The sequence below is a fragment of the Cetorhinus maximus genome, chromosome 21 (genome assembly GCF_964194155.1).
Source record: "Cetorhinus maximus chromosome 21, sCetMax3.hap1.1, whole genome shotgun sequence".
In the NCBI taxonomy this organism is placed as follows: Eukaryota; Metazoa; Chordata; class Chondrichthyes; order Lamniformes; family Cetorhinidae; genus Cetorhinus; species Cetorhinus maximus.
The window spans coordinates 86310708-86336585 of NC_135899.1; the positions used below are offsets into that span (position 1 = coordinate 86310708).

The 25878-nt window shown below is 43.5% G+C and overlaps 1 protein-coding gene across 2 annotated transcripts in view; it reads left to right on the forward strand.

The window, feature by feature from the left end:
• LOC144696097 (lethal(3)malignant brain tumor-like protein 4) overlaps positions 1–6380 on the forward strand; it is a 72737-nt gene extending 66357 nt beyond the window's left edge. For both annotated transcript variants that reach the window (XM_078567360.1, XM_078567358.1), the window contains exons 20-22: positions 557–723; positions 1851–1913; positions 5294–6380. In XM_078567360.1, the coding sequence (XP_078423486.1) occupies positions 557–723; positions 1851–1913; positions 5294–5437 (374 nt within the window). In that variant the 3' untranslated portion in view covers positions 5438–6380. The remainder of the gene's footprint in view (positions 1–556; positions 724–1850; positions 1914–5293) is intronic.
• Positions 6381–25878: the final 19498 nt, after the last annotated feature.

The following is a 25878-nucleotide window of genomic DNA, read 5'->3' on the forward strand; positions in this document are numbered from 1 at the left end:
AATTGGATAGCTCTTTCGAAGAGCTGGTACAGGCATAATGAGCCAATAACCACTTCCTGTGCCGTAAAAATTGTATGATTCTACCATTAGATTTACCTCTCAAAGTTCAAGATTCATAACTTGCACACGCAGTGTGATCTGTCATAGTTAGTACTTAGCACTGAAACAAGGAAAAAGCAAGGAAAGGACAGGAATCAATGGATAAGGTTGTGGTAAGAACTCCCTTTATAAATGTCCTTATAGAGTGTGAGATCTCAACTTGGTTAGTGATGCATTCCACATTCTTTTATTCTCACCTCTCTCTAGTTATCACCGTGAGGGAGTCAATCCCTGTTTTAGAAAGACAGCTATGAACCATTAGAAAGGGAGGTTTCTTCTTGTAAGTGATGAACATTGTTAACAACAGGTTGGAGTTCTGTGGACTGGTAATGCTGTGTTTAATCCATACTGATCCCAAATGTGATTTTTTAAATATACATTCGTGATGTAGCATTTGGGTGTCCTGGTGGATTCTGTTACTTATGTGAAAAATTTTTCATCTTTTGCCTTTCTGTAGAGAGTGACTACAATCTACAGCAAGCTCTTCACCAGTCCGTATTCATGTCCTCCGTCTCTTCACATCCTATGCAACGTCTGTATCTCTGCTGGAAACAGCACAGCAAGTTACTGCCTGAGGTGGCAGGTCACACTGCAAAGAAAGTGGCAAAGTGGTCTATAGAAGAGGTAAAATGAGGAAGCAGCCCCCACCCCTGGCAGCAGGACACTGCCTGTCAATTCTCTAGTTTTGTGATTGAAACCAGGAATGCTTTAACTTCAAGGTCTGCTTAACCCTCTCGCAGCCTTCTACACGGCCTATTTCCTCTGTTCAGGAAAACCTCTTGTGGTTGTGTGTGTGTATGTGTGTTGTTAAGAACTCCTCTGCTCCACGCCATTTGTCCTGTTCTTTGGGGTAATTTTCTGACTTCATAACAAAGGCAGGCAACTCACCTGTTAGCTTTGAGTATCGGGAATTTTGACACGTGCAGTGCAAAATCTTCCAGATTCCTAAGAGGAAATTGCAGCAGGCAAGGCTCCATGGTAGCATTGCAAAATCAAGGAAATTACCCCTTCAAAATCACCACTTCTGTTCTAAAGTTTTAAGAGTCCTTCTACAAATTAATAAATTGGCACAGAAATTAAACTGTGAACTGAACTAACTTGAATTGAATGGTACAGGAACTATCAAAGTTAAGCTGTGAATCCCAACAGTTTCAATTTTTTTGACCTTGAGAGTTAATTGAAGCATGAAGTGAGAGATGAGTATTTCACCTCGATGTTGCCTGTAGCCACAGTTCAGGATGAAACATTTTTTTGTTTTAAATATTAGTTCGCTCCTGCCACTCCTAATGACTCTGAGCTCATCCAGTGAATACTCGAGCCAAAAGGACCAAGAAATCACCAGGTTTGATTCTTGACCTGTGATGAATTAATGGTTCTTAGTCAGAGAGTAGCTATAGTTGGCCTGAGTTCGGGAGAGAATCGCAACTAGAGTTCCCAATTTGACCTACTATCCAACATCCTTTTGTGGAAGAGCAAGGGCATGGATAGCTGCCTCGGCTTTGGCCCCACACAGTCAACTATCCTAATGCCACTCACTGTCCAAATGAATAATGCCCACTTGAGCAAGGTGCCATGGTACTTCACTCCAAAAGACCAAGCTCTTTCAGGTGAACAGAAATATCGCAAGAAAATTTAGAAGTATTTTAGGCAACCCATAATTCAAACTGCACAATTTTTTTTTTAAGTTCAAAGGTGGATGTTGCAATTTTCTTAAGTGTTCAAAGTTCTGAATGTATGTTTGAATTCTACAGGTGGCCAATTTTGTACAAAGTTTACCAGGATGTAAGGAACAAGCCATTATTTTCAGGGAAGAGGTAAGTGCTAAGTGAATAGTCGATGGTGATTAGTGCATTGAAATGGAAATTCCTTACGGAACCATAAACGTTTACAGTTCAGAAGACGGAGACCGTTTGGCCCATTGGGTCTATGCTGGCTCCTTGCTGGAGCAATTCAAAAACAAATTCCACTATCCCTTTCTCTACCTATAACCGTTCATCATCATCAGCTTTAAATTATTTGTCTTCTCTCCCTTAAATTATGCAATGTTGTTTGCTTCAACTTCTCCTTGCAACATAGCATCCTATCCTGTAACAACTCTATGCATAAAGACATTTTTCCTATTTGTTATCCTCACTCTCCTGATGATATTTTAAAGTTGATGACACTGATTTTCCAACCAGAAAAAAGTATTCTTCCGCTATCCAAACCCTTCATAAATTTCAAGACCTCAATCTTTTTTCTGCTCAAGTGGAAATAGGCCAGTATCTCAAATCTTTCCTCATATCTAATTTATCTTGGTGAATTTATGCTGTAATGTCCCACCTTTAATGGAGTGCTTACAACTCTACACAGGACTCCAATTGTGACTTAACCATCACTTTTGCCATATCCCTAGCATAATTTCTCTGTCTAAGCTGTCCTTTTTATATTATAGAATCTTAAAGCATAGAAGGGAGCTATTTGGCTTGTCTTGCCAAACTTATCAACTCTTTTAAATAGCCGCCCAATTTAAACCCACATCGCAGCTTCTTCCCCATAACCGTGAAAATTAGTTATGTTCAAATGTATGTTCAATTTTCTTCTGAAAATTCCTATGGAATCTGATTCTACTACTCTTTCAGATCGTGCGTTCCATATCTTAACAACTTACTGTGTGAAAAAATTCTCTTCATTTCCCCTCTAGTTTATTTTGCCAATTAATTTAAATTTGTAGAAAGAGAGACTTGCATTGATGTAGCGCCTTTCATGACCACTGGGTGTCCCAAAGTACTTCACTGCCAATTTTGAAGTGTAGTCACTTTTGTAATGTAGGAAACTCTGCAAGCTCCCACAAACAGCAATGTGATAATGACCATGGAATATGTTTTTTGTGATGTTGATTGAGTAGCAAATATTGGCTAGGATCCCGGGGCTAATTCCTCTGCTCTTCTGCAAAAATAGTGGCATTGAATCTTTTATGTCTCGTCCAAAAGATGGCACTCCCATCAGTACTGCACTGCAGTGTCAACCTTGATTTTTGTGTTCAAGTTGTGAAGTGGGACTTGAACCCACAACCTTGTGATTCAGACGCACTTGCCAGTTGAAAATGTTTCTCCCTACTTGCTCTATCAAAACCCCCTCATAATTTTGAATATCTTTATTAAATCTCCCCTTAGCCTTCACTGCTCTAAGGGGAAGAATGCCAGCCTCTGCAGGCTCTCCACTTAATTGAAGTCCCTCATCCCTGGCGTCATCTTCGTTATACCACCTTTTGCACCCTATCCAAGGATTCGACATCCTACCTCCAGATTGCAAAGGTTTAACATGACTTTCTTGTTTTGTATTTACAAAGACAAAGATCCCGGACGCCTTTCTTAGCTGTCTTTTCAACTTTCCCTGATGCTTACCCTACAGTCACAATGACATTACTGTACCAGAAGCAGCATAATCTCTGATGTACTGCGCAGTGTGGCAGTGGCCCGTATTATGTTTGTGGGTCCTGGAAGAGCACAAATCTAACTCAGCGCTCACTGTTGACTGGCCTCCAGGTTCCGTGGAACTGGTCAGCATGTACGTGTCGACTGCCTCTAATGGGACATGGCAATTGGGGTCCCATTTATGTCACTGGACCCTGATTTCTATATTTAAAAGGGGCCCAGCATCTGAAGCAGCTGGGCACTCTGGACACCCTTTCATTGCTCGCGGTAACAGGGGCAGTAAGGGTACCGACCCCATTTTGAAGCCATTACCAGCTAATACCAGACAGAGGCAGTGAAAATTGATCCCAGTAAGTGGAAGTGCTGTAGCTGGATGGGTGGAGCTGCACCGATTTACATCTCTAATTTTTGGTGGGCACAGTCCCAGGGTTAAAAATCATAAATGATTTTGTTTTTCTTCTGCTGCTTACACACGCATTGCAACACTTCTTGGATAACGCTTAATACTGAGCACATGCAAAAACAAGCTTTTGGTTTTATTTTGGGTTATTAGTGTCAGTGGATCCACCAACTGTCACCCACCACCAATTCCAAGCTAGTCCCAGCATGAAACCTAGCCCAGAATGCAATAATATTATGCTTTGATGGATTTAAAAGTGCAGAGTCAGCTGTGTTTACATTGGCAATCAGATGTCCGATCTCGGCAGATATCTATCCTGCTTCAATCTAAAAGTGGTTCTGTAAAACTGGGCATTAGATCTTTTTTGTAATTGCTTAGCTACAAATGGAAAGCTTTTTATAGCTAAGTATTTGGGCTTAAACGAGAAGCTGTTTGAATTTCCCATGGTTGAGCTGGAATTACTAAATCAAAACATTGTCTTCTTAGGATCAAAAATTGAATTTTTTTCACTTGGAGTTTTCTCAGTTGCTTCAATGTTCTAAGCTAAATTTAAGATTGTCCAAAGCCAGTACTTGTTTTTTAGTAATATGTCGTATATGTGCTTTAAAATGTTCCACCTGATCATGACAACTAGCCTTTCAGAGAATTGCATTGTTAAAATCTTTTATTCTAATCAATAAATGTCAAGGATGTAGTGTTTTGGTATATTGGTTGTGCAGTCTGGAACTAGAATTAGAGCCAATGAGATTCTTTTTTGCAAATGAAAGCAGCATTTTGAATTTTTGACGGTCCACTCGATGTGCTTTTCATACCTTTGAGTTCATATCACACCATATTCCCAGCTCTCCGAGGGGTGAGTGGATAAAGGCTCTACCCAGTCTGTACTAATGCAGAGCAGAAGGTTGTGGATTTGATTCATACTTAATGCTGTGTTAGCTGATCTCAGCTGTGATAGCAGTTGGGTTGCTGTAATTGACATCTTCCCTCGGATTATGGAGGAGAAATATTAGACAAGACGCCACTCCCAATTGTTTGCTACTTGTTTTGTTGGAGAGTCAGTGTGTCCGGGCACGGCGTTGGTGTGCGGGCACGGCGTTGGTGTGCGGGCACGTGTGGGTGGGAGTGTATTAGTGAACAAGGGCACTAGATAAGGAGGGATTAGACTAAACTGTACAACCTCCCTTAGTTGAATAGGCTTGCTGACATTCAGTATTCAGGTGTGAGGAATGGATACTTGGATGAAATGCTGGAGGACACCTAGAACCTGTAAAACCATATCCCAATGTCTTGAACAAGAGATGGGGAAAAAAGTGACAAAAAAACATTTCTTTGATAATCCATTCATTTTTGCTTTCCTAAATTTTTTTTGTCTACACAGCAAATAGATGGAGAAGCCTTTTTGCTACTGACTCAGACGGACATTGTTAAAATTATGAGCATCAAACTGGGACCTGCGCTGAAGATTTACAACTCCATCCTCATGTTTAAAAATGCAGAAGAAAATGAGTTGGAAGTCTGCTAAAGGACTGTAAAGAATGTTTTTTTTTTAAGCACAAGGACCTGCAGACTGGAATGAAATCCAGCTTGAGATGATTTTTCTTCTCTCTGACTTTCTGACTCATTTAACATTTATTAATGAACTAAAGTCTGTGGTGCCAACACCAGTGGGTGAAGCCCACAGCCTTTGAAGACAGACAAGAGTTTTTTTTGTTGGAAGAACGAATGTCTCCCTGTGTTATATTATTGTAAGTGATATTGTTCTAGGTATCCAGAATTTTAAGAGAACACTTGAACCTCATTTAGGGAAACCGGCTGAAATAGGTTATCATCATTGGAGCCTTGATCGTTGTGTCACATGATGTCCATTTCCTATGTCTTCCACCCAAGCCTATCTGAAAATTTAGTTTCCCTCTTGTTGCCTTTATTTCTTGATGCAAATTGTTTTTGGTCTCAAGTGCTTCTTTTAGTGGGAACAGTACGGGTGAAAAAGAATAAGAAGCAAAGAGACGTGGCAGAGGCTAGGAGGATTTAAAAAAAAAAGAGACCCTTGTCCTAGCACCATTGGGTAAAATCTGTTCAACACAGTTGGACTTGTTTTCTTTGAGACAACATGATGAACTATACAATTACGATGAGCACATGAACTGAATCTCAATATGCGTTTGCAGTCATAATCTGAAGGAATGAGGTGTGCTGCCCTCTATTCCTTTCATTTCTGGTATAAACTGTGATTTTGTCTGATTATTTGTGTAATGAGTTGCAGGGAATGTTGAAGTGGAATAGCTGAGCTGCTGTTGTTGGACAGTCGTGAACTAATCTTACACTGCTTAATGTATAAATCTCAGTGGATTTTTAAATGTGAAGGTTTCATTGAGAGCTGTGGCTGCCTGAGACATCCATTTGTTTCTCATGTACGCACATTACATTGAAATGTTTATAATAGATTAAACTGTGTAAAGTAAAAACTCGTCGTAAGTGTTTGTAATTTGCTAGTTCCCCAGTGTTTGTCATGTCATTTTGTTCAAAAATGGACAGCAATCAAGGACTTCGACAAAAGTTTGAAATTTCACCTTTTGTGGCAAAATACAGGTAATATTCAGCTAAAAAGGGGGCTGTTTTTATTCCTCTCATAAAAGCTTAATAGAATTGTCTGTGTGTTACACTGCGAAAGAGTTCCTCTGGGGTTTCTAGCAAAGTTGCAAACCCAATTTTGAGAAGTTCTTGTTTTTTTTTAAAACAAGTTAACGATTTGGCACTGTATCTAACACAGAACGGGGTAGATCTTGAGTTAGCGCAATAACAAAATGTGAGATAAATTGCCAGACCATTTTACATCTCTTGATTTCTGTTGACATTCTCCTGATTTTTATTGCCATTAGTATAAAATGTGCTGTAAACTTGCAATCACCCATTTTACAATATCACACCAAGTTAAGGTTGAATCATTTCTTTCTGAGGCCATGGTTAAGCTGGTTCCCAGTGCTGCTTGTTCTGTTTTTTATATATATATTTTTTTAAATTGAGAAGATTCAGAACCTTAGCTACCTTGAATGTTAGCACTAATGGGGATTTGAATAGAAGTTTTGAATGAGGTTTTTTTAAGGAACATGCATACGCCTCCCAATATTTTTGTGCCTTTATTGCTCGTCTTTGATGTCTCTGAATTTCCCTTTTAAGAAAAATGATTTCAATGATAACTAGTAATTGGTGCCAAGATTTATTGGTTAGAAAGGAGTTTTAAGTATTTAACATCCTCTCTTTTGGCAAGACTGCTACCCTCTTTTCCATAGTAACAAGAATAATAGTGTATTAACAAAAAAACCTGTTAATTTAAAATACCAACTCTACTGGCAAAACCCACATCCTGCTACTCATTGCTGTGGAGTTTTTGTACCCAAGCTACATTACCACCAAGACTTTATAATTTAAAAGTAATTTCAGTGCACTGCAACCAACATATTTGGTTGTAATGCAGCTTTTTGATGCTCAACTGATCTCCCCAAGCCTTTGAGGGCAAAGATATGAAGCAGTTTCTGATCACTTCCTCCAGGGAGATATTAAAAGGGTAGAGCACCCAGAAGTGCTCTCACATATGTTTTTTAAGCTCCAGGTTCCTTAAAGAATGATAAGTGGTGCAGCAAGGAATAGGTACATGTTTCAAAAAATGAGTGTTAATATATCAGATTGCTTTAGGAAATTTTCCTTATTAAGAAAGGCTTGTTCTGCAGCCAAATCGAAGAGAATAATTGTTTGTCAACACCTTTCCAAAAAATGTATAGGCCTAGATTTTCTGCTCATCACATTCAATATTACAGACAATCAAAGGCACATCGTCTGTGGTGCAGCTCACTGCATGTCTGTGGGAATATGTGCTTTTATTTATTGTTTTCAGGAACATGGGTAACATTTGGAAAGCCACATTCATTACTCATACTTGGATATCAGGAGAAGGTGGTGAAGGCCCTTCTGTTTGAACCGCTGCAGCCCTTTGGTGCTCCTACTGTGCTATTGAGTGGGGAAATTCCAGGATATTAACCCAGAAACAACGAAGCCTTGATAATATGGCCCAAGTCAGGAAGGTGTGTGACTCAGAGGGCAACTTGGAGGAGATGCTATTCCCACAATACTTCTGCTATTGCAGTCACAAGACGCTGATGGTGGAGGGGACAGAAATGGAGTTCAGGGGCACCAATTTAAGTGAACTGCTCTGTCATGGGAGATGGGGAGCTTCTTGAGTGTAATTATACTTGCACCATCAGAAGCCTGACTTACATCTTATAGGTAATAGAGAGGTCAGGAAGTAAGTCCCTCGTCAGAGTACCTGTTCATATGTTACAACCGGCATGGGAGGAGTGCGCAGTTTATCTAGCTCCACTACTCCACAGGTCACACCGTTAGTGTAAAATGTTTAATTCACTCACAAAATGGCCAGTTATTTACCTTCACTACGGTTAGACCCAGAATAAAAGGGACTTTAACCAAACTTCTTTGAATAAACTCAATGGTTATTTTGTTATAAAACGTTTATTGTTTGTAAAACAAATTGCAGAGATTGTCGGGTAAAGAAGAGTTTAAAAAGGATAAAGTTCACAGGGTAAAATCAAAATACTGTGGATGCTGGAAATCTGAAACAAAAACAAAAAATGCTGGAAAAACCCAGCAGGTCTGGCAGCATCTGTGAAGAGAGAAACAGTTAACGTCTCGAGTCTGTATGACTCTTCAGAGCTAAAGAGAAGTAGAAATGTGATGGAATTTATACTATTTAAGGGGGGTGGAGCATGAGAGCAGGATGGCATGTTGAAATGGCAAGCGACAGGAAAGTCTGGGTTATGTTTGTGAACTGAGTGAAGGTGTTCTGCAAAGTGGTCACCCTGTCTGCGTTCGGTCTCTCCAATGTAGAGGAGACCGCATTGGGAGCAGCAAATGCAGTAGACCAAATTGAAGGAGGTACAAGTGAAGCGCTGCTTTACCTGAAAGGAGTGCTTGGGCTCTTGGATGGTGAGGAGATAAAGGGGCAGGTGTTGCACTTTCTGCGATAGCATGGGAAGGTGCTGTGGGAAGGGGATAAGGTGTTGGGGTTGATGGAGGTGTCATAGAGGGAAAGGTCCCTATGGAATGCTGACAAGGGGAAGATGTGTTTGGTGGTGTCATCATGCTGGAGTTGGCAGAAGATGGTCTTATGAATGCGGAGGCTGGTGGGATGAAAAGCGAGGACAAGGGGGGACCCTATTATGGTTCTAGGAGAGAGGGCAGAGGTGGGGGAGATGGGTCGGACACGGTTGAGAGCCCTGGTAACCACAGTGGGGAGGGAACCTCGGTTATGGAAGAAAGAAGACGTCAGAAGCGCCATTTTGGAAGGTGGCATCATGTTAAAGTTCACAGGGTTTTGACGTCGTCAACCCGGTGCTTCCTCATGTGAGGATGGAATGCTAGTCCCAGTAGATCTCTGGAGGTTCTCACCAAAGGGGCTTCAGCATGAATATACGAACTAGAAGCAGGAGGAGGCCACTCGGCCCCTCAAGCCTGCCCTGCCATTCAATAAGATGCTATTCTGAAAGTAACATCAACCCACATTCCTACCTACCCCCAAAAACCTTTCACCTCCTTGTTAAGAATCTATCCACCTCTGCCTTAAAAATATTCAAAGACTTTGCTTCCACCACCTTTTGAGGAAGAGAGTTCCAAAGGCTACCCTCAGAGAAAAAATGTCTCTTCATCTCTTGTCTTAAATGAGCGATCCCTTATTTTTAAACAGTGACTCCCTAGTTCTAGATTCTCCCACATGGGGTAACATCCTCTCCACATCCACCCTGTCAAGATGCTTCAGGATCTTAAAGGTTTCAATTAAGTCACCTCTTGCTCTTCTAAATTCCAGTGGATACAAGCCTAACCTGTCCAGCCTTTCCTCATAAGACAACCCGCCCATTCCTGGTATTAGCCTAGTAAACCTTCTCTGAACTGCTAATGCATTTACATCTTTCTTTAAATGAGACCAATACTATACGCAATACTCCAGATGTGGTCTCACCAATGCCCTGTACAACTGAAGCATAACCTCCCTATTTTTTATAATCAATTCCCCTCTCAATAAATGATATCATTCTATTAGCTTTCCTAATTACACGCTGTGCCTGCATACGAACCTTCTGTGGTTCACGCACTAGGCCACCCAGATCCCTCTGAACCCTGGAGCTCTGCAATTTCTCACCATTTAGATAATAAGCTTCCTTTTTATTCTTCCTGCCAAAATGAACGATTTCACATTTGCCCACATTGCCCACTCAGTAGCCTCCTTAAATCCTCATCACAATTTACTTTTCTACCTATCTTTGGTTGTCAGCAAATTTATCCACCATCCCTTCGATCCCTTCAGCCAAGTCACTTATATAAATTGTAAAAAGTTGAGGCCCCAGCACTGATCCCTGTGGCACGCCACACGTCATATCCTGCCAACCAGAAAAAGATCCATTTATACCAACTCTCTGCTTCCTGTTAGCTAAGCAAACTTCTATCCTTGCCAATATGTTACCTCCTACACCATGAGCTTTTATTTTCTGCAATAACCTTTGATGTGGCTCTTTATCAAATTCCTTCTGGAAATCTAAGTATAGTACCTCCACCAGCTCCCCTTTATCCACAGCACGTGACTCCTTCAAAGAACTAGAAGTCAAGAAGGAGAATAGAGCCGGATCATTCCTTGGGACCTCCCTCTTGTCTCAGCCTCTTTTACCAAATACAGACAAGTTCCACTGAGGTGAGGATTCCTAGCTGGGTACTGATAACCGCACTGTGTTTCAGGCAAGGCAAGGAGTGTGAGAGTGGGGCAGCTTTCCTCTTTAGTTAATTCCCAACTGAGTTCAAAAAAACAAGTGTAGAACGTAAAGCTCATCTTCATCAGGTGATTTCCAGTAAATCACCAGGGCCTTTGCCTTTAAAATGTTTTTTTTTCTCTCAGCCATTAAAGTGTTTGCAGTTCAAATAAGCAAATCACGTTCCTCCTCAAGTGCCATGCTGATCATGTGATTTCTTGGAAAAGGTAAGGTTGCTCACAGACCAAGGTGAACTTATGACCTTTTTTTAAAAAAAAAATCCAAGTCAGTTCCCAAGTGTCCAAATAATGCAATGTCTTTCCAAATTTTAAATGAAAACATAGTTCTTGAAGATGTGGTTTCCCAACAAGCAGAGAGGTCAGGAAGTAAGTCACTTGTTGGAGTACCTGTTTATAGTATAATGTATTATAATGGCCATTGGCTCATTGAATAAATAAAATTCAGGGCTGTGTCAAAATACAGGAAGACATCAATAAGCTTTCGGAATGGGAGTGCAATTGGCACATTAACTTCAACATAGATAACTGAGAGGTGGTTTATTTTGGTAGGAAGAACAAGGAGGGCCTTGGAAAATAAGTGCAAATGGGGCAGAGGGATCTGGAGTTCGAGATGCACAAATCATCTTGGCTGGAATATTCCAGCCCCTCATGCTGGCGGGATCTTCCGGTCCTGCCGATGTGGACGGAGATTTCAATGGCTTGCTGGCCATGAAAAAAAAGTGCTGGGGTTCATTTGCGGAGCAATAAAACTGAAAAGCAGAGAAATCATGTTAAACGTGTATAGGACCTTGGTTAGACCACACTTTAAATACTGTGAACAGTTCCGGTCACCTTTTTATAAAAAGAACAGAGGCATTGGAGAAAGTACAAAAAAGATTTACTAGAATGATACCAGAACTGCAAGGTCATACACATCTGGAAAGATTGAGCAAGCCAGGAAGACTGAAGCATGACCTGAGAGAAGTCTTTAAGATTATGAAAGGGTTTGTTAGGTTAGACATTGGGATGTTTCCACTTGCAAGTGAGATCAGAACTATAGGCCATAAATATAAAATGGTCACTAATAAATCTGATAGGAAATTGAGGGCAAATGTCTTACCCAGAGACCAAAGAGGGCTTAGAACGTAGAACTCGCTACCACAAGGAGTGATTGAGATGAATCGTGCAGATTAAAATTAGCCTTTCAATAATTTTACATTTAGAAAATATTACTGAAATGGTTATAACCTGTGCCGATGCTATTTTCTCTGAGGAACAATTGATTTAGAACTTATTTATCAGTCTCTCAAAGTTGGTCTCAAATGACCACTGAAGCATTAGTTATGAGAAACTTTTGCCTGACAATGGCTTTGGAATTTTGTTGTACAGCTTTTCTTCAAAGCAGCTGGAGAAATAACTAGTTACCTATTATTACAACCTTGTAAAACATCCTTCCAATTGCAGTGACAAAATCCCATCATGCTCAGACCCTGGGGTCCTGTGAATTACAGGAATCAGTGTAGTTAGTAAATCTGTTTAGGTGAGAGCAAGGTAGCACTAGAGAAATCCCATCCATTCTCAGCTTGCATGTTTTCCTTCCATCTTTATTAAATCAGCCTAATTTCTATGTCTTAGTTGAAGGGTCAGTCACGAGGGGACATAAGTTCAAGGTGAGAGGCAGGAGGTTTAGGGGGGATGTGAGGAAAAACTTTTTTGCCCAGAGGGTGGTGACGGTCTGGAATGCACTGCCTGGGAGGGTGGTGGAGGTGGGTTGCCTCACATCCTTTAAAAAGTACTTGGATGAGCACTTGGCACCTCATAACATTCAAGGCTATGGGCCAAGTGCTGGTAAATGGGATTAGGTAGATAGTTCAGGTGTTTCTGATGTGTCGGTGCAGACTCGATGGGCCGAAGGGCCTCTTCTGCACTGTGTGATTCTGTGGTTCTGATTCTGTGAACCTGCCTTCAATGTACCTCCAGTCCCTTATAGCCTAAAGCAATTAATTATGATCTGACTAGCTTGGTAGCACCTAACTGAGTTTCTATTGCTAGGTAAAGTATAGAGTGCCCCATACGCTCATGCATTTTATACTGACATTTTTTTTTAAAGAATGCAAAAAGGGAGGAGTTATTTTCTCCTGTACCTTGAAGAAGCCAAGCCACAGCTTGTCAAGGTCGTAATGGAAGGAGCCAAGATGACAATCTAGAGAAATGGCCACTATTTATTCCCAGAGCAATAAATGAGCAGCAGACTTAAGCCTACCTGTTAAATATGACATGCAGAGGATGGGAGAATATCCATGAGCAACATTGGGAGGATCAGCCGCTTTCTCAATAAAAACGTGTCAAGCAATGCCCCAGAATTTTAATTTTTACATTGGTTGCCACCTACATATTGGGACAGAATTGCTATTATGACAAGTAGGTGCACTGCACTGTCTAGTTAAAATGCCGCTAAACAATGCTGTGTTAATTAATCGAAGATGTTAATAGCAGAAATACAAAACCCTGCACAAGATGATACAAAGGCGTCAATCTCAAAATGCCTCAATTTACAAGTTTTACTTAGCTTGAGTTAATTAATAGAGAAAGTATGCAGAATAGTAGTGTGGGGTTTCAGGGCCCCTGTCTAATGATCTAACATCCTAGTGAATTGTGACATTTCAATGGAACCAGAGCATTGCTCAGCTGGACACAAACACAACCTGCGTGGAAGGTGACCTTTCACAGTCCTCAGTTCATGTTGCTAACCTTTTGAAGCTACAGCATTAATGCTCAAAGCTATTTGTGGGTTCATAAATTTTAAATGTCAAGCAATGATCTCTGTGGATTAACACAGTGGGGAGGCAGTGACATAGTAGTATTGTCACTGAAGTGGTAATACAGAGACCCGGGGTAATGCTCTAGGGACCCGGGTTTGAATGCCACCAGATGGAGACATTTGAATTCAATAAAAATGTGGAATTAAAAAGTCTGACGATGGCCATGAAACCATTGCTGATTGTCGTAAAAACCCATCTGGTTCTAAAGGACCAACACCCTTTAAAAGGGGACAGCCACCCAGTGCCGCCCACCCACACAGGCTAGGCATACCTATCATCTGGTCTGGCAGGAATCCTGCTTACACTTTCTATTCATGCAGGACAAGCTGGCACAACAAGAATGCCTGAAATCAAGGTCCTCACGGACTTTGAAAACAGAGCCATCCAGCTGGCTGGCGAGGATCTGGACCGGTCCTGTGCTGACGGTCAGGTCGGCGCTGCTCTACAAAGTGAGGATCCAGCAGTGCAACATCCATCACACAACCATGCCGTGAGTGATGTGTCCTGTTTCACAGGCCACTGCCATGCACTAACCATCTCCCCTTGCTTTCACAGCCAAATAGCCAATGGAGTCCATGACCCAGGGCCTCCAATCAAGCCCCGAAGAAACCTGTGAAGAGGAATCTGAAGGCACGCTCCCTGAAGTCCCATCACAGTGCTCACCCACTCCCTCCACCAGTGCAGAGACACACACCTCGGTGGGACCTAGCTTTAGAGTAGTCTCGGGATCACAAGCTGGTGAGCACACCGCACTGTCTGATTCACAGCAGGCGGAGGCAGGGATTTCCCAGGTGTCCGGCACTCGGAGGACCGCTGGAGGTCAGAAAACTGCTGAGTCTGAATCAGATGACGAGCCTCTGGAATCGGTCATGTCACAATTGCTGGAGCCGCAAGTTCAGGAACATCAGGAAGGGATGTCCGCTGCATCTCAGATTGCAAGGCACAATGGAGGAGTCCATCCGCCTTCATTCTAAGGTGATAGGGCCTGGATGCCAATGTGCCGAGGTGAGAACTGGTAGGATGGCGGCTGTCTTGGCGACCTTGGTCCAGGACGTCGCTCCTGCACTGCTGCGAGGTCTCAACTCCGTCGCTGATGCCATAGTTGGCCTCCAATGGTGTGTACGCAAGAGGGGCGCTGGGCAGCTCGATCTCACTCCAGCTGCCCCTTCTCCTCGGGCACCCATAAGGAGGAGGATCAGCAGGTGCCATCCAGGTGACTCTGGGAGTGACTGGCCCATCCAACTCCCCCCCTCTTCCTGTGACCTCCGCAGCTCCAGCTCCACAGGCCGAGGATGGTGCCACTGCCACACAGCAGGACCCCGAAAGTAGGCCAGGGCCCTCCAAATCCTGGCCTTCCAGAGGATGCCCACCAAGGTCATCACAGACAGGGTGTCACAGTCAGCAGGCTGCCTCCACCTCTGCTGTGGATGTCTGGGGAGCACCAAGATGTAGCAGCAGGGTTAGGAAAGTTAAGGAGAATTAGTTGCACAGCCTGGGCACGAGTGTTAATCACCTGTACGTACTGTTCACTATTGTCAACAAACTCCCAAGAATGGCTCCCTGCCTGTGGCTCCTTGTTCTGCTGAGCAGTGTTCTTACTCAGATGCGAAACCTTTCTGCACAAGATAAAGGCAGGTGTCTCAGTCCAGGGCCTCTTCCCTGTGCTTTGTGCAGCCTTCAGACCAAAGTGATGGTCCAGCCTCACACTCCCTGGAAACATTACTGATGCCTGCACCTCGGCAGTGCTGGTCATTGCTGCCAGAATGTAGTGGGCAGGCATCACAGAGTTCCGTCATTCTCTCTGTGGGTTCTCAGCACCTTTACAGAGGGGCTGGCCCCCCATCTCTTCAGCATCTTTCAGCATTGACAGTGTTCTCCTGAAGGGCTCAGGTGCTGAAGGTGGACAAAGGATCAGTTGCTTCTGCAGTTTCATGGCTGCGTCTCTATAATATGACCCCGATCACAGAGCGCAAGCGAGCTGCCCTCGGCCAGACAGAGGTCAGACATTCTCAGAGGCTATGTGAAGATTTGTGGAGTGACCTCACTGCATGTCGTCATCATCCTTCTGCAATCGAGTGACTATTAGGGCCTCCACTGCATCTCCATGACAGGAGCATTCTCACAGAGTGTATTCGCGCTGCCATAAGCCAGACTGGAGCCAAACGTTCACAGATGCAATGTGAGGATCCATGGGGTCACCTCACTGCATGTCATCATCATCGTCCACAAATCTAGCAACGGTGAGGGCCTCCCGAGCGCGCCTGCCTCGTCTAGCCAGCGTGAGGGCCTCATCCCTGTCATCATCGCCTTCGAGGACCTCCTCATCCTCATCCCCGTTGGCGTCCTCCTCATCGGAGGAGAACTCCAGCTTCTCCATCTCCTCCTCAGCCAGCTTGTCTCCCCGTTGGAGTGCTAGGTTGCAAAGGGCACAGCAGACGATGACGACGATGTGTGACACCCTCTGTGGACTGTATTGCAGGGCTCCACCAGTCCAGGCACCGGAACCTCATCTTCAGCATCCCGATGGTTTGCTCCACCAAGTTGCGAGCTGCAGCAGAAGCCTCATTATAGCGTCGCTCTGTTCCAGTCTGAGGCCGCTTCACGGGTGTCATCAGCCACGGCCTCTGTGGGTAACCCTTGTCCCCAAGGGGCCAACCCTGCAGCTTCTGTAGCCCTTGGAAGACATCAGGGATCTGAGACTGACTGAGAATGTAGGAGTCGTGGACACTCCCTGGAAACTGTGCGCAGACCTGCAGGATGCGTTTCTGGTGGTCACACACCAGCTGCACATTCAGTGAATGGAACGCCTTGCGGTTAATGTAGTTGACCATGTGTTGCCATGGTGATCTGAGCACCACGTGAGTGCAGTTGATGGCACCCTGCGCCTGTGGGAAACCTGAGATCTGGGCAAATCCAATCGCTCTTGCATCCTGGTTCTGGGTGAAATGCACAAAGTTGTGTACCCTTGTGAAGATGGCATCCGTGACCTCATGGGTGCATTTGTGGGTGGCGGATTGTGAAATCCCAGAGGTCACCTGTGGAGCCCTGAAAGGAGCCACTGGTGTAGAAATTGAGTCCTGCAGTCACTTTCACAGCCACTGGCAGTGGATGCCCTCCATGTCCCTGTGACACCAAATCCTGCAGCAGATGTGACCAACCAGCTCCTTAGACATGCGCAGTCTTCGGCAATACTGGTTCTCGGTCATCTGCAGGCATGACAGGCGGTGTCTACAGACCCTGAGTGTCACTTGGTGCTCACCAGCAATGACTCACTGTGGCTCTTCAGCAGCGTGGACGGGAGCTCCAGACGCCACTTCTTCCTGAGGTTGCTGCTCCTCCCTCTGCACAGCCAGGAGCCTCAGTCGCTCTCTTCTCTGTCGTCTTCGCTCTCTGTAGACCACCAGGCATACAGCTAGGTCACCAGGCTCCATGATCCTGATGTACTCCTCCTGCAGGATGAAAGGGAGAGACACGTGGTTAGCTTGGGTGTATAAGAACCTGTCCTGGTTAAGTGTGAAGGCCCCTTATTGATTCCTAGAGAGTGCTGGCCACCACTTAGATGGCCAGAGATGAGTGCGCTGCATGGCTGCCCGAAACCCCACCCACCTCCGCCCCACTCCACCCAACCGATTGGCAGCAGCTTTGCCCATTGGACTGCATGCTGTGCTCTCAGCTCAGGCACAGGCATTCTCCTAACCCGCACTGCAAGGCTGCGCTGTTAACCTGAACCATGAGGGGAGACTGGTCCAGGCTGGGATGGTGACATTCCAAGGGGCTGTGAGCCTCCACCAGTGACTGCTCCATGGCCAGCTTTAGTGAGGAGATTGTACAACATGTGCAGTCGTCCAACTGCTCTGCAGTCCACTAAAATGCTCATTACTTTGCAGCCTGTGCTGAGGGTGGTGGTGGTGAGGGGTGGGGGGTGTGGGGGGGAGGCCGGGGGGGTTGCTGTGCGGGGTGGGGGTGAAAAGCTTTGGAGCACTTGGTGGAACTTTGATGCCTCTGCATTGTTTGAGTGGGCAGGTAAGCTAGAAGCCCAACTCCAATCACATGGATATAATACAAAAGCAAAATACTGCGGACGCTGGAAATCTGAAACAAAAACAGAAAAGGTTGGAAAAACTCAGCAGGTCCAGTCATATCAATGTGGCTGTGCCTGAACTGTCTGAGTTGCAGAGGAATGGTCACTTTATACAGGTTTCCCTAACGCGTGGCCAATTCCCTTGCCCTCCCTACCTCCCCACCCCGAATGCTTGTGCGCTATATTCAACAGCCGGCCCTTGCCCCCCCCACCCCTCATAAGTCGTCTCAACGGCAGGGCTGCCCTTAACCCCACAGCGCCCCTCAAGCTTGAAGTCCGACAGGCGATCCTGGCGAGCAGCCGAAGGGCCATGAAGGCTCGAAACGTTAACTGATTTCTTCTCCGCCGATGCTGCCAGACCTGCTGAGTTTTTCCAGGTAATTCTGTTTTTGTTTTGGATTTCCAGCATCCGCAGTAGCTTTTAGCTTTTTGTTTTGATCCTGGCGAGCACTGCCCAACGTTACTGTGCACTCAGCTCTGAATTCCCCTCAAAGTGCAGCCCGCCAAGTGCACGTCGCTTATGTGCTGTTGTGAAGCGTGTCGGGGTGCACTTGGTGGCCGGCTGGGTGGGGGGGACGATTTTAGCAGGCTGGCCTAATAATGAAATGCTGACGTATTACAATGAGGTTCCCGACGGCTGATGCCGGGAATCGTGGCCCACTGTCAGTGGGCTGAGCGGACGATCGCAAGCTGGTTTCCCGGCATCATAAAACCAATCGCGCCGTATTGTCCGCTCACGCCACTGATCACGCCCAATGCTAGCAGGAGCAGAAAATTCCATCCTCTACCTCTGCCAACATTCTCCTGCGCTGCTCAGGTCACCACACCTTGCAGCTCCACTCATTCCTTTCCCTGTAGGCACCTCAGACCTCCATCTGAACAACTAACACTCACGCTCATCCTACTGCCTTCTTGCGCCCATGCCTCACAGTCACCCTCCACAAGTGGTGTCCTTTCCTCCTCTATAAACAAGCCATTACGAACATTCATGACTCTCGGGTTTCTCACCTTGCAGAAAAAACACACGGCTTGGCAAGAAGCAGAGATCCGGGGGACCCTCCAGTGATAGGCACCTTATCGGCCACTGGCACTGCATCTCCACTGGGAAGGAGGTCTTATTCCAGAAGGTTGCAGATGTCAGCAGTGACCTGCCATGAGAGTGTGGTCACCCTGAGGCACTGGTGCGCAGACATGTGGAGATAGCCGATCCTCTTCCGGTGGACCCGGTGTTGTGGCCTCGTCTCCTTCCAGCTGGATCTCAATGCCCATCTCCCCTCCCCTGCCCTGTGGACAGGCATGTGGCTGAGGGGAAGGCAGCTGATGCCATTGGCGGTGGGATGGCTTCTGCTCTCGCCCTTCATCAGAGGTCCAGGGTGGAGTTACATCAGCTGCTCCCATGGCACGGTGAAGGGTGGCAGCAGGGAAGTGCAGCTGAAGGTGGGTGAAGTGCCTTCCAAGAAGTTGGCAATCACTCGTCAAGCAGTTAAAACACTCTCTGAGGGAAGTAGTGCTATGAATAGCAGCCTGTCAGCTAGCTATGACTGGAACTCTTCAGTGTAGCTGATCAAAGCCTTTCCAGCTTGTCCCAACCTAACATCAGTTGCAGGGCATTTAACTCGCTGCAGGCATAAAACCCACCTCCCCCTGCCTGGAAAAACTTCCCCTCATTTTCCAAACCTGTGCCCCCTTTCTCACAACACTCTCCTCTAGGTTCCTGCTCCTGCCACTGTACTGAAAAGGTCCTGGTGCACTAGCCCTCCATCATTTTTGACCTCTGCAATCTTTGAACCGCACCATTCTTTGTCATATAGGAACAGGATTAGGACATGCAGCCACCTGATCTGCCATTCAGTTAGATCATGGCTCATTTATCCACCAATGATCCCTCTCCTTTTATACCCTTATTCAACAAAAATCTATCAATCACAGCCTTGAAAGTTTCAATATATCCAACATCCACAGCTTTTTGGGGGGTGAGTTTTATATGAATTATAAAAAGTTATATAGCACAGAAGGAGGCCATTGGGACCATCGTGCCTGTGAAGAAATGCCTCCTGATTTCGCTTTTGAATGGCTCTAATTTTAAGATTTTTGCCCCTTTCTTCTTCATTTCCCTCCCTATCCAGAGGAAATAGATTCTTTGCCTACGCTATTAAATCTTTTTTATCATTTCAGAGATCTCAGTTATATCATCACTTAACTCACTTGGGAATACAAGTTTAACCAACCTGCTGCCCTCATAAACTAATCCTTTAAATCCCAGTTTCATTCCGTTGAATATCTCCAATGCCAATATATCCTTTCTGCGATGGGTTGCCCAGAACTGAACATAGTACTCGAGATGGGGGGAGGTTTGGCCAAGGTTTTGTACAACTGAAGGATAACTTTACTTTGTATTACAGTCACCATACGATTAAGGCCAACATTCCATGAGCCTTTGTGATCATTTTTGTGCCTGTCCACTAGGTTACAGTTATCCAACTTCCCTCAGCTGGTTCCACTCCTACTTATACAGTTGTAGCCAGAGACTTTCCTGCCCCTACAATGTTACAACTGGATAGATCCCAAGGATAGATCCTTGGCTTCCTCTTACATCTCACCTATATGCTGCTCGTTGATCAACTGAAGACATGATGTCAGGTTCTGGCTTGGATTTTGTGGTTGTAATGACGGCAAAACTGTCAATGTTTCAACTGTGATTATTCTGTAAAATTGATAGCAACTTCTGGTGTCCACATATGCACAATTAAGTGTGGAAATCCTGAAGTTGCTGTCAGTGATTTCAAACTTCTCCAAAGATAGAAATCAATTAGAAATCACTGAATTGATGTGAACTTTCACTTTTTCCCCTATTATTCTCATTCTAAAATCCCTCGAGAAAGTTAGACATTGTTGAATGAGGTGTAATTAGGATTTTAACAATGTAAATAAGACATAATTACTGAACATCCCCTCTGGCCCAAAAACTACTTTTATACTGGTGAAATGTCAAATTTTTCCATTTCTTGTTAAAAATTCCATAGATTTTTAATTTTGTTTTTGATTTTGTTTGGACCTTTAGGAATAATTAAAATATTGAAAATTAGTTACATTTTAATACTGAACTGCTATTTACTTTGGTGTTATTTTTAAGATTTGAATATTATAAATCAAGCTTCTTGCCCAAAGAAGTTGGTTGGTTTGTTTTCATTTCATTTAACCTGAAAATGTGATGTCCCAAGGATATTACTGATAAACCATCTGTTTATCACATGTCCAGCACGGGGATTCCAGTGTAGAATATTACGGCTGAGGAAATCAAATATATTTGTAATCCATGTCATAGCATCAAGCTTGCATAGTGAGCAAATGGCCTGGGCCTTATTTACAAAATTGCCGATAAGACCAATCTTATAGCGTGAGGAACTGTAAGAATCCCAATGTGTATATTGACCAGTGAAGGTAGGCTTGCGGTAGACGGTGATAGAGAACCCCCTGGCTGATTTCTCAACTAGTACGTCAAGGAAGAGGAGTTCATTTGACTGCTTCATTTCAAAGGTGAATTTGAGTGCAGGATGGAGCCCATTAAGGCATGTAAGGAAATTGTTACATGCAGCTGTGAATTTAAATAGAGCAAATGTATCATCCACATATTGGAAATAAGTGAGTGGTAGGAGGTTCGGTGTCATTCCATTGAAGACACAATTCTCATGGAACCCAACAAAGATGTTTGGGAGAGCTGGGCCTAGAGGGAACCCCATGGCAACCCCATCTATTTTGGCACATATGGTGTCATTAAAACTGAATTCAACTGCGTGAGCTGCTGAGTTCATAAGTTCAATGAATACTGATTCACGCAATGGTGGCGGGTCTAGATGTAGTGCTACAGCACAAATATCTATGATTTCCTTAAGTGGAACATTGGTAAGTAGGCTAGCAATGTCAAATGAGCACATGGACACAGCATATACTTACCCACATCATGCTTGACTTTAACAGAATATCTCATAACTATCCTTTCCTGCATTCTAACCTTGCAGTCTCTACGCAATCTGGCTGCCTGATCGCTCTGTGTGTTTTATCTTCCTTCATTCATGGTCAGAAAGGGGTCAGAAACATAAAATTACAGTGAGTTTACAGAGTACAGTAACAGTCCACGTGGCCTACCTACTTCATGCCAGTGTTTATATTCTACATGACATCCACCTGTTATATTTACTTTCAACATATTCTTCTATTCCTTTCTCCTTCATGCATTCATTGGGTTCTATTTAAATCCATCTATGATCACTCAACATATTGGGCATGTGATGTGTTGTGATTGCCTACAGCCTAACTAATTATTTGTTAACTGCAGTCCATGGGGAAACAACAGCAACATTTAAACCCTTTAGCACCTGATCTACCTATTCTTATCGACCTCTATTTTAACCTGTGAGAATAGACAATGTTTTAAAACCCAACATTTAAAGGTGGTTTTCATTTTACAGAATTTTTCCATGGAAAGTAATTAAAAGATTCTGAAATGTGACAGAATGAGACTAAAAACAAACCGGGGAAGGAGAAAGAATAAAATTTTACGATGGAAAATGATTAAACATGAAAGAAAATGAACAATAGCACACTTAATTGCTGATTTTCTGCAGCCAATTTTATAATTTGTACAAACCAGTGAATGAAAAGGGCCTAGCATCTGGGCAGAACATCTGTCCAGACCAGCACTTTGATTAATACCCTAAATAGCAGCTACAAGGTGATATTATGCTAGTGTCTTCATTATTAATAAAGATAGGTAAGGTTGTCTTCAGAGTTTAAAAACACGATTTGTTTTTATAATAACCTGGATATTCCAGAAATTGAACTTGGTGGCTTCATGTGCTTTTAGACTTTACATTAATATATTACATTTGATTTTAGAATGTTCTCTAATTAATTAAAATGTATCACTTATCAAAATTAATCCATTGAGTGATTGTTTTTTTTAAGGATCTATCAAATTGATGCAAGTCCTAGTTGACACATTAATGGAGTTTCAAACTTTTCAAATTAATAGAATGGAAGCCATTTCAGGCACTGGAATAAATGTTGTCAGAACCAGCAGCCTATTCAGGAAAGTAACTAACACTTAAGAACATAGTGTGAGACAGTGCTGCAGCCAATGCTCTGTGCCGGGCAGTGCTAGGATGTGTCTGTGACACTCCACACATTTTGTTCAGTCATACCTATGAAGGAAAGGATGCAAACCAAAGTTCGCCAATTCATCCCATGGAGAGGACGTGAAGCTGCAGGATGAGAGCTCTCCTGATGGTTCACTGGTGGATGTTCTCCGCACAAACAATTAGCCCCTAATTCAATCCGAAGGCCATCCATTGTTGACCTCAGCCAGAGAGTTTCTACAATTTCTCTGGGAGAGGAACCATTAGCTAGAGTTCCCACTCTGATTGCTATCTAATGACCGCGCCAGGAAGTGTACCTATGGATATTGGAAGAGAATGGGGTGGGGTCAGGCTCCTCAGTCACGCACTGCTTTATCGAGTAGAGTAGCAGTAGTCACTGTCTTATTTTTAAAAATGTTCTTGGGATGTCAGTTGCAGGATTTTGACCCAGCGGCACTGAAATAATGGCCGATATATGTCCAAGTCAGAGTGTAGTATGGCTTGTAAGTGGTGGCGCCTGTGGAGGTCATGGGTTTTGGAATTTGCTGTTGAAAAAGTCTTGGTGAATTAAGCAGTGCATCCTGTCGGTAGTACATGCTGCAGCCACAGTGTGCCGGTGGTGGAGAAAGTGGATGTTTCTAGTGATAAATGGGCATCCATTCAGCATGGTCTGAGCTCACCTATGAAAACAGCCATTTAGATGTGGTCAAGGCATCAGGATTGTAACTCTGAAACCCTCTACTGAGAGCAGCTTGGAGAGAACAAGACACAAAGCTGGAACATAATGATGCTCCGATAGTACTATAGTGTTTCAGCTCCTGACATGTAAGACTTATGTATTCAACAGTATCAACAAAGATAAACTTACCAATAACTTTTTATCTCCCAGGCCTGCTTTTTCTTGGGTCTTATTGGCTGCCAGTCATCCAAGCTTCCACAGTGACTTGTCCATGGTCTTGTCAAGACACAGTAATGATGATTTGTACATCAGCAGTGCCAAAAAGCACGCAGTGTTAGCACAAGAATAATGGCCTGTTTTCAGAGGCAGCCTACATGGAGGACAGGTATCAGCTCATGTCATTCAATGTGCTGAGACTTGGACCCTGTGTGAAACGCAAAAGCACTTTATGAGCAAAAGGAGAAAATAATCTACCTAGGGCTTTCCTATGAACCTCTTATCAGCCAAATGAGAAGCAGAATTGGCAGGAGCCTAATAAGCAATAAAACCTGCCAGGGAATGATCTATGGAACTGAAAAACTTAAGACCCTTAGGCTAAGGGAAATTGATTTTTTTTTTAAAGTGGTTGCATTTTTAAAAATTCATCCATGGGAGTGTGGGTGTCACAGGTAGGGCCAATATTTGTGGCCCATCCCTAATGGCCCTTGAGAAGGTGGCAGCAAGCCACCTTCTAGAACTGCTGCAGTCTCTGTAACTGCAGACATTCCAACAGCTGTTCAGTGGGGAGTTCCAAGATTTTTGCACAGTGATGATGAGGGAACTGCAATATATTTCCAAGTGAGGATGTTGAGTGACTTGGAGGGGAAATTACATGTGGTGATGTTCACAGTGCACCTGCTGCCTTGATCATCTAGGTGGTAGAGGCTACAAGTTCGGACGGTGTTAGCGAAGAATTTTTAGATTCCTTAAAACAATTACTGTATTAAAAGTTGTCTCGATGCAATCAAATTAATAATTATATATTTAAGGCATCTGGCTTAAGCAAAATAATTATGTTTCTATTGCATACAGTTAGTATTGGAAGTTGCTTTAATGTAAACAAATTACGTTTTATGCTGTATTAAAAGGTTAATAGAATGAAATTAATTTATGTTTTTGTGGCATCAAGAAGTTCGATGTTAACCTGAGGAGTTCTTTGAAGATCACAAATACCTGATACTCTCTCATGATTTCAATTATTAGGAATGATGGTATCAGGAATACTAAGCATTTCACATACATTGGCCATGGGTCTCCTCTGAATCACTGTCCCTTGCTTGGTTCATCATCATAATCTAAAAATGCTCCAACATCTCTCTGACTTCAGTTCAGGAACGTTGTCTATGTTAACTAATATCGTGCACCATTTGTTAATTTTACATATATTTCAAATTGGGTAAATTTTATTCACTTCAAGATCTGAGACGTTAGTTCTGGGGAGTAGAACATTTCTACCAGTCGGCGTCAGATTCGAAAATCGCTAGTCCCACTCTAGCACTGTTAGCTGCCAAATAAACTCCCTTTGCTCTTTCTAGAAGGTGTCTTAGAACCAAAACAGAAAACGCTGAAAAAAACTCAGCAGGTCCGACAGCATCTGTGGGGAGAGGAATAGAGTTAACGTTTCGAGTCCGTATAACCCTCCTTCAGACTGCTGAAGATTTTCTGTTTTTGTTTCAGATTTCCAGCATCTGCAGTATTTTGCGTTTATCTTAGAAACAACCTCAGAAGATCAGCCAATGTCGTATTGTTCGACTTTACACATTATTATGCTCTCAGTCAGATTGCTACTTTGGTACCAAATTAAAATGATTTTGTGCCGTCGGGTCAAGTTCACCAGGAATTAGGCACTTTGTGCAGGAACCATTTAGACAAGAGAGAAAGAAGCCACATCAGCCAGCTCTGAATTTAAACCCAGATCCCTGAGGTCAATGGGCAATGTTCTCATTCTTTACACATTGTTACACAGTTTTGATTGAGATAATCCAAATTTAGTTTTAGTTAATTCCCAAATTATCTAAACGTTCATCATTAACCACCCTGCTCAATGTCCCCATGGCCCTGAAATTAATTACAATTTAATCGGACAAGATGGACCCTCTCCTTTCTGCAACCAACTATAATTTTCAAAGGTCTTAAGAGTACATTCTGTTTTGTTAGGCACCCTTACTTCCTGTAACACAAAAGCCATTGTGTTGATAACAGCCCCCAGTGCTGGAACATGAAGCATCCTCTGACTCACAGTGAACAACACCGCCGGAAATTTCATAATCTACACATTAAATTCGAGCATCTACCATATGTCCATCACACTCCACGTGCCAAACTTTGTCACTGTTGAACAATTGCACCTTTCAGGTCCTCAAGACATTCACATCCAATGAACAAAGGTTTGACTTTGA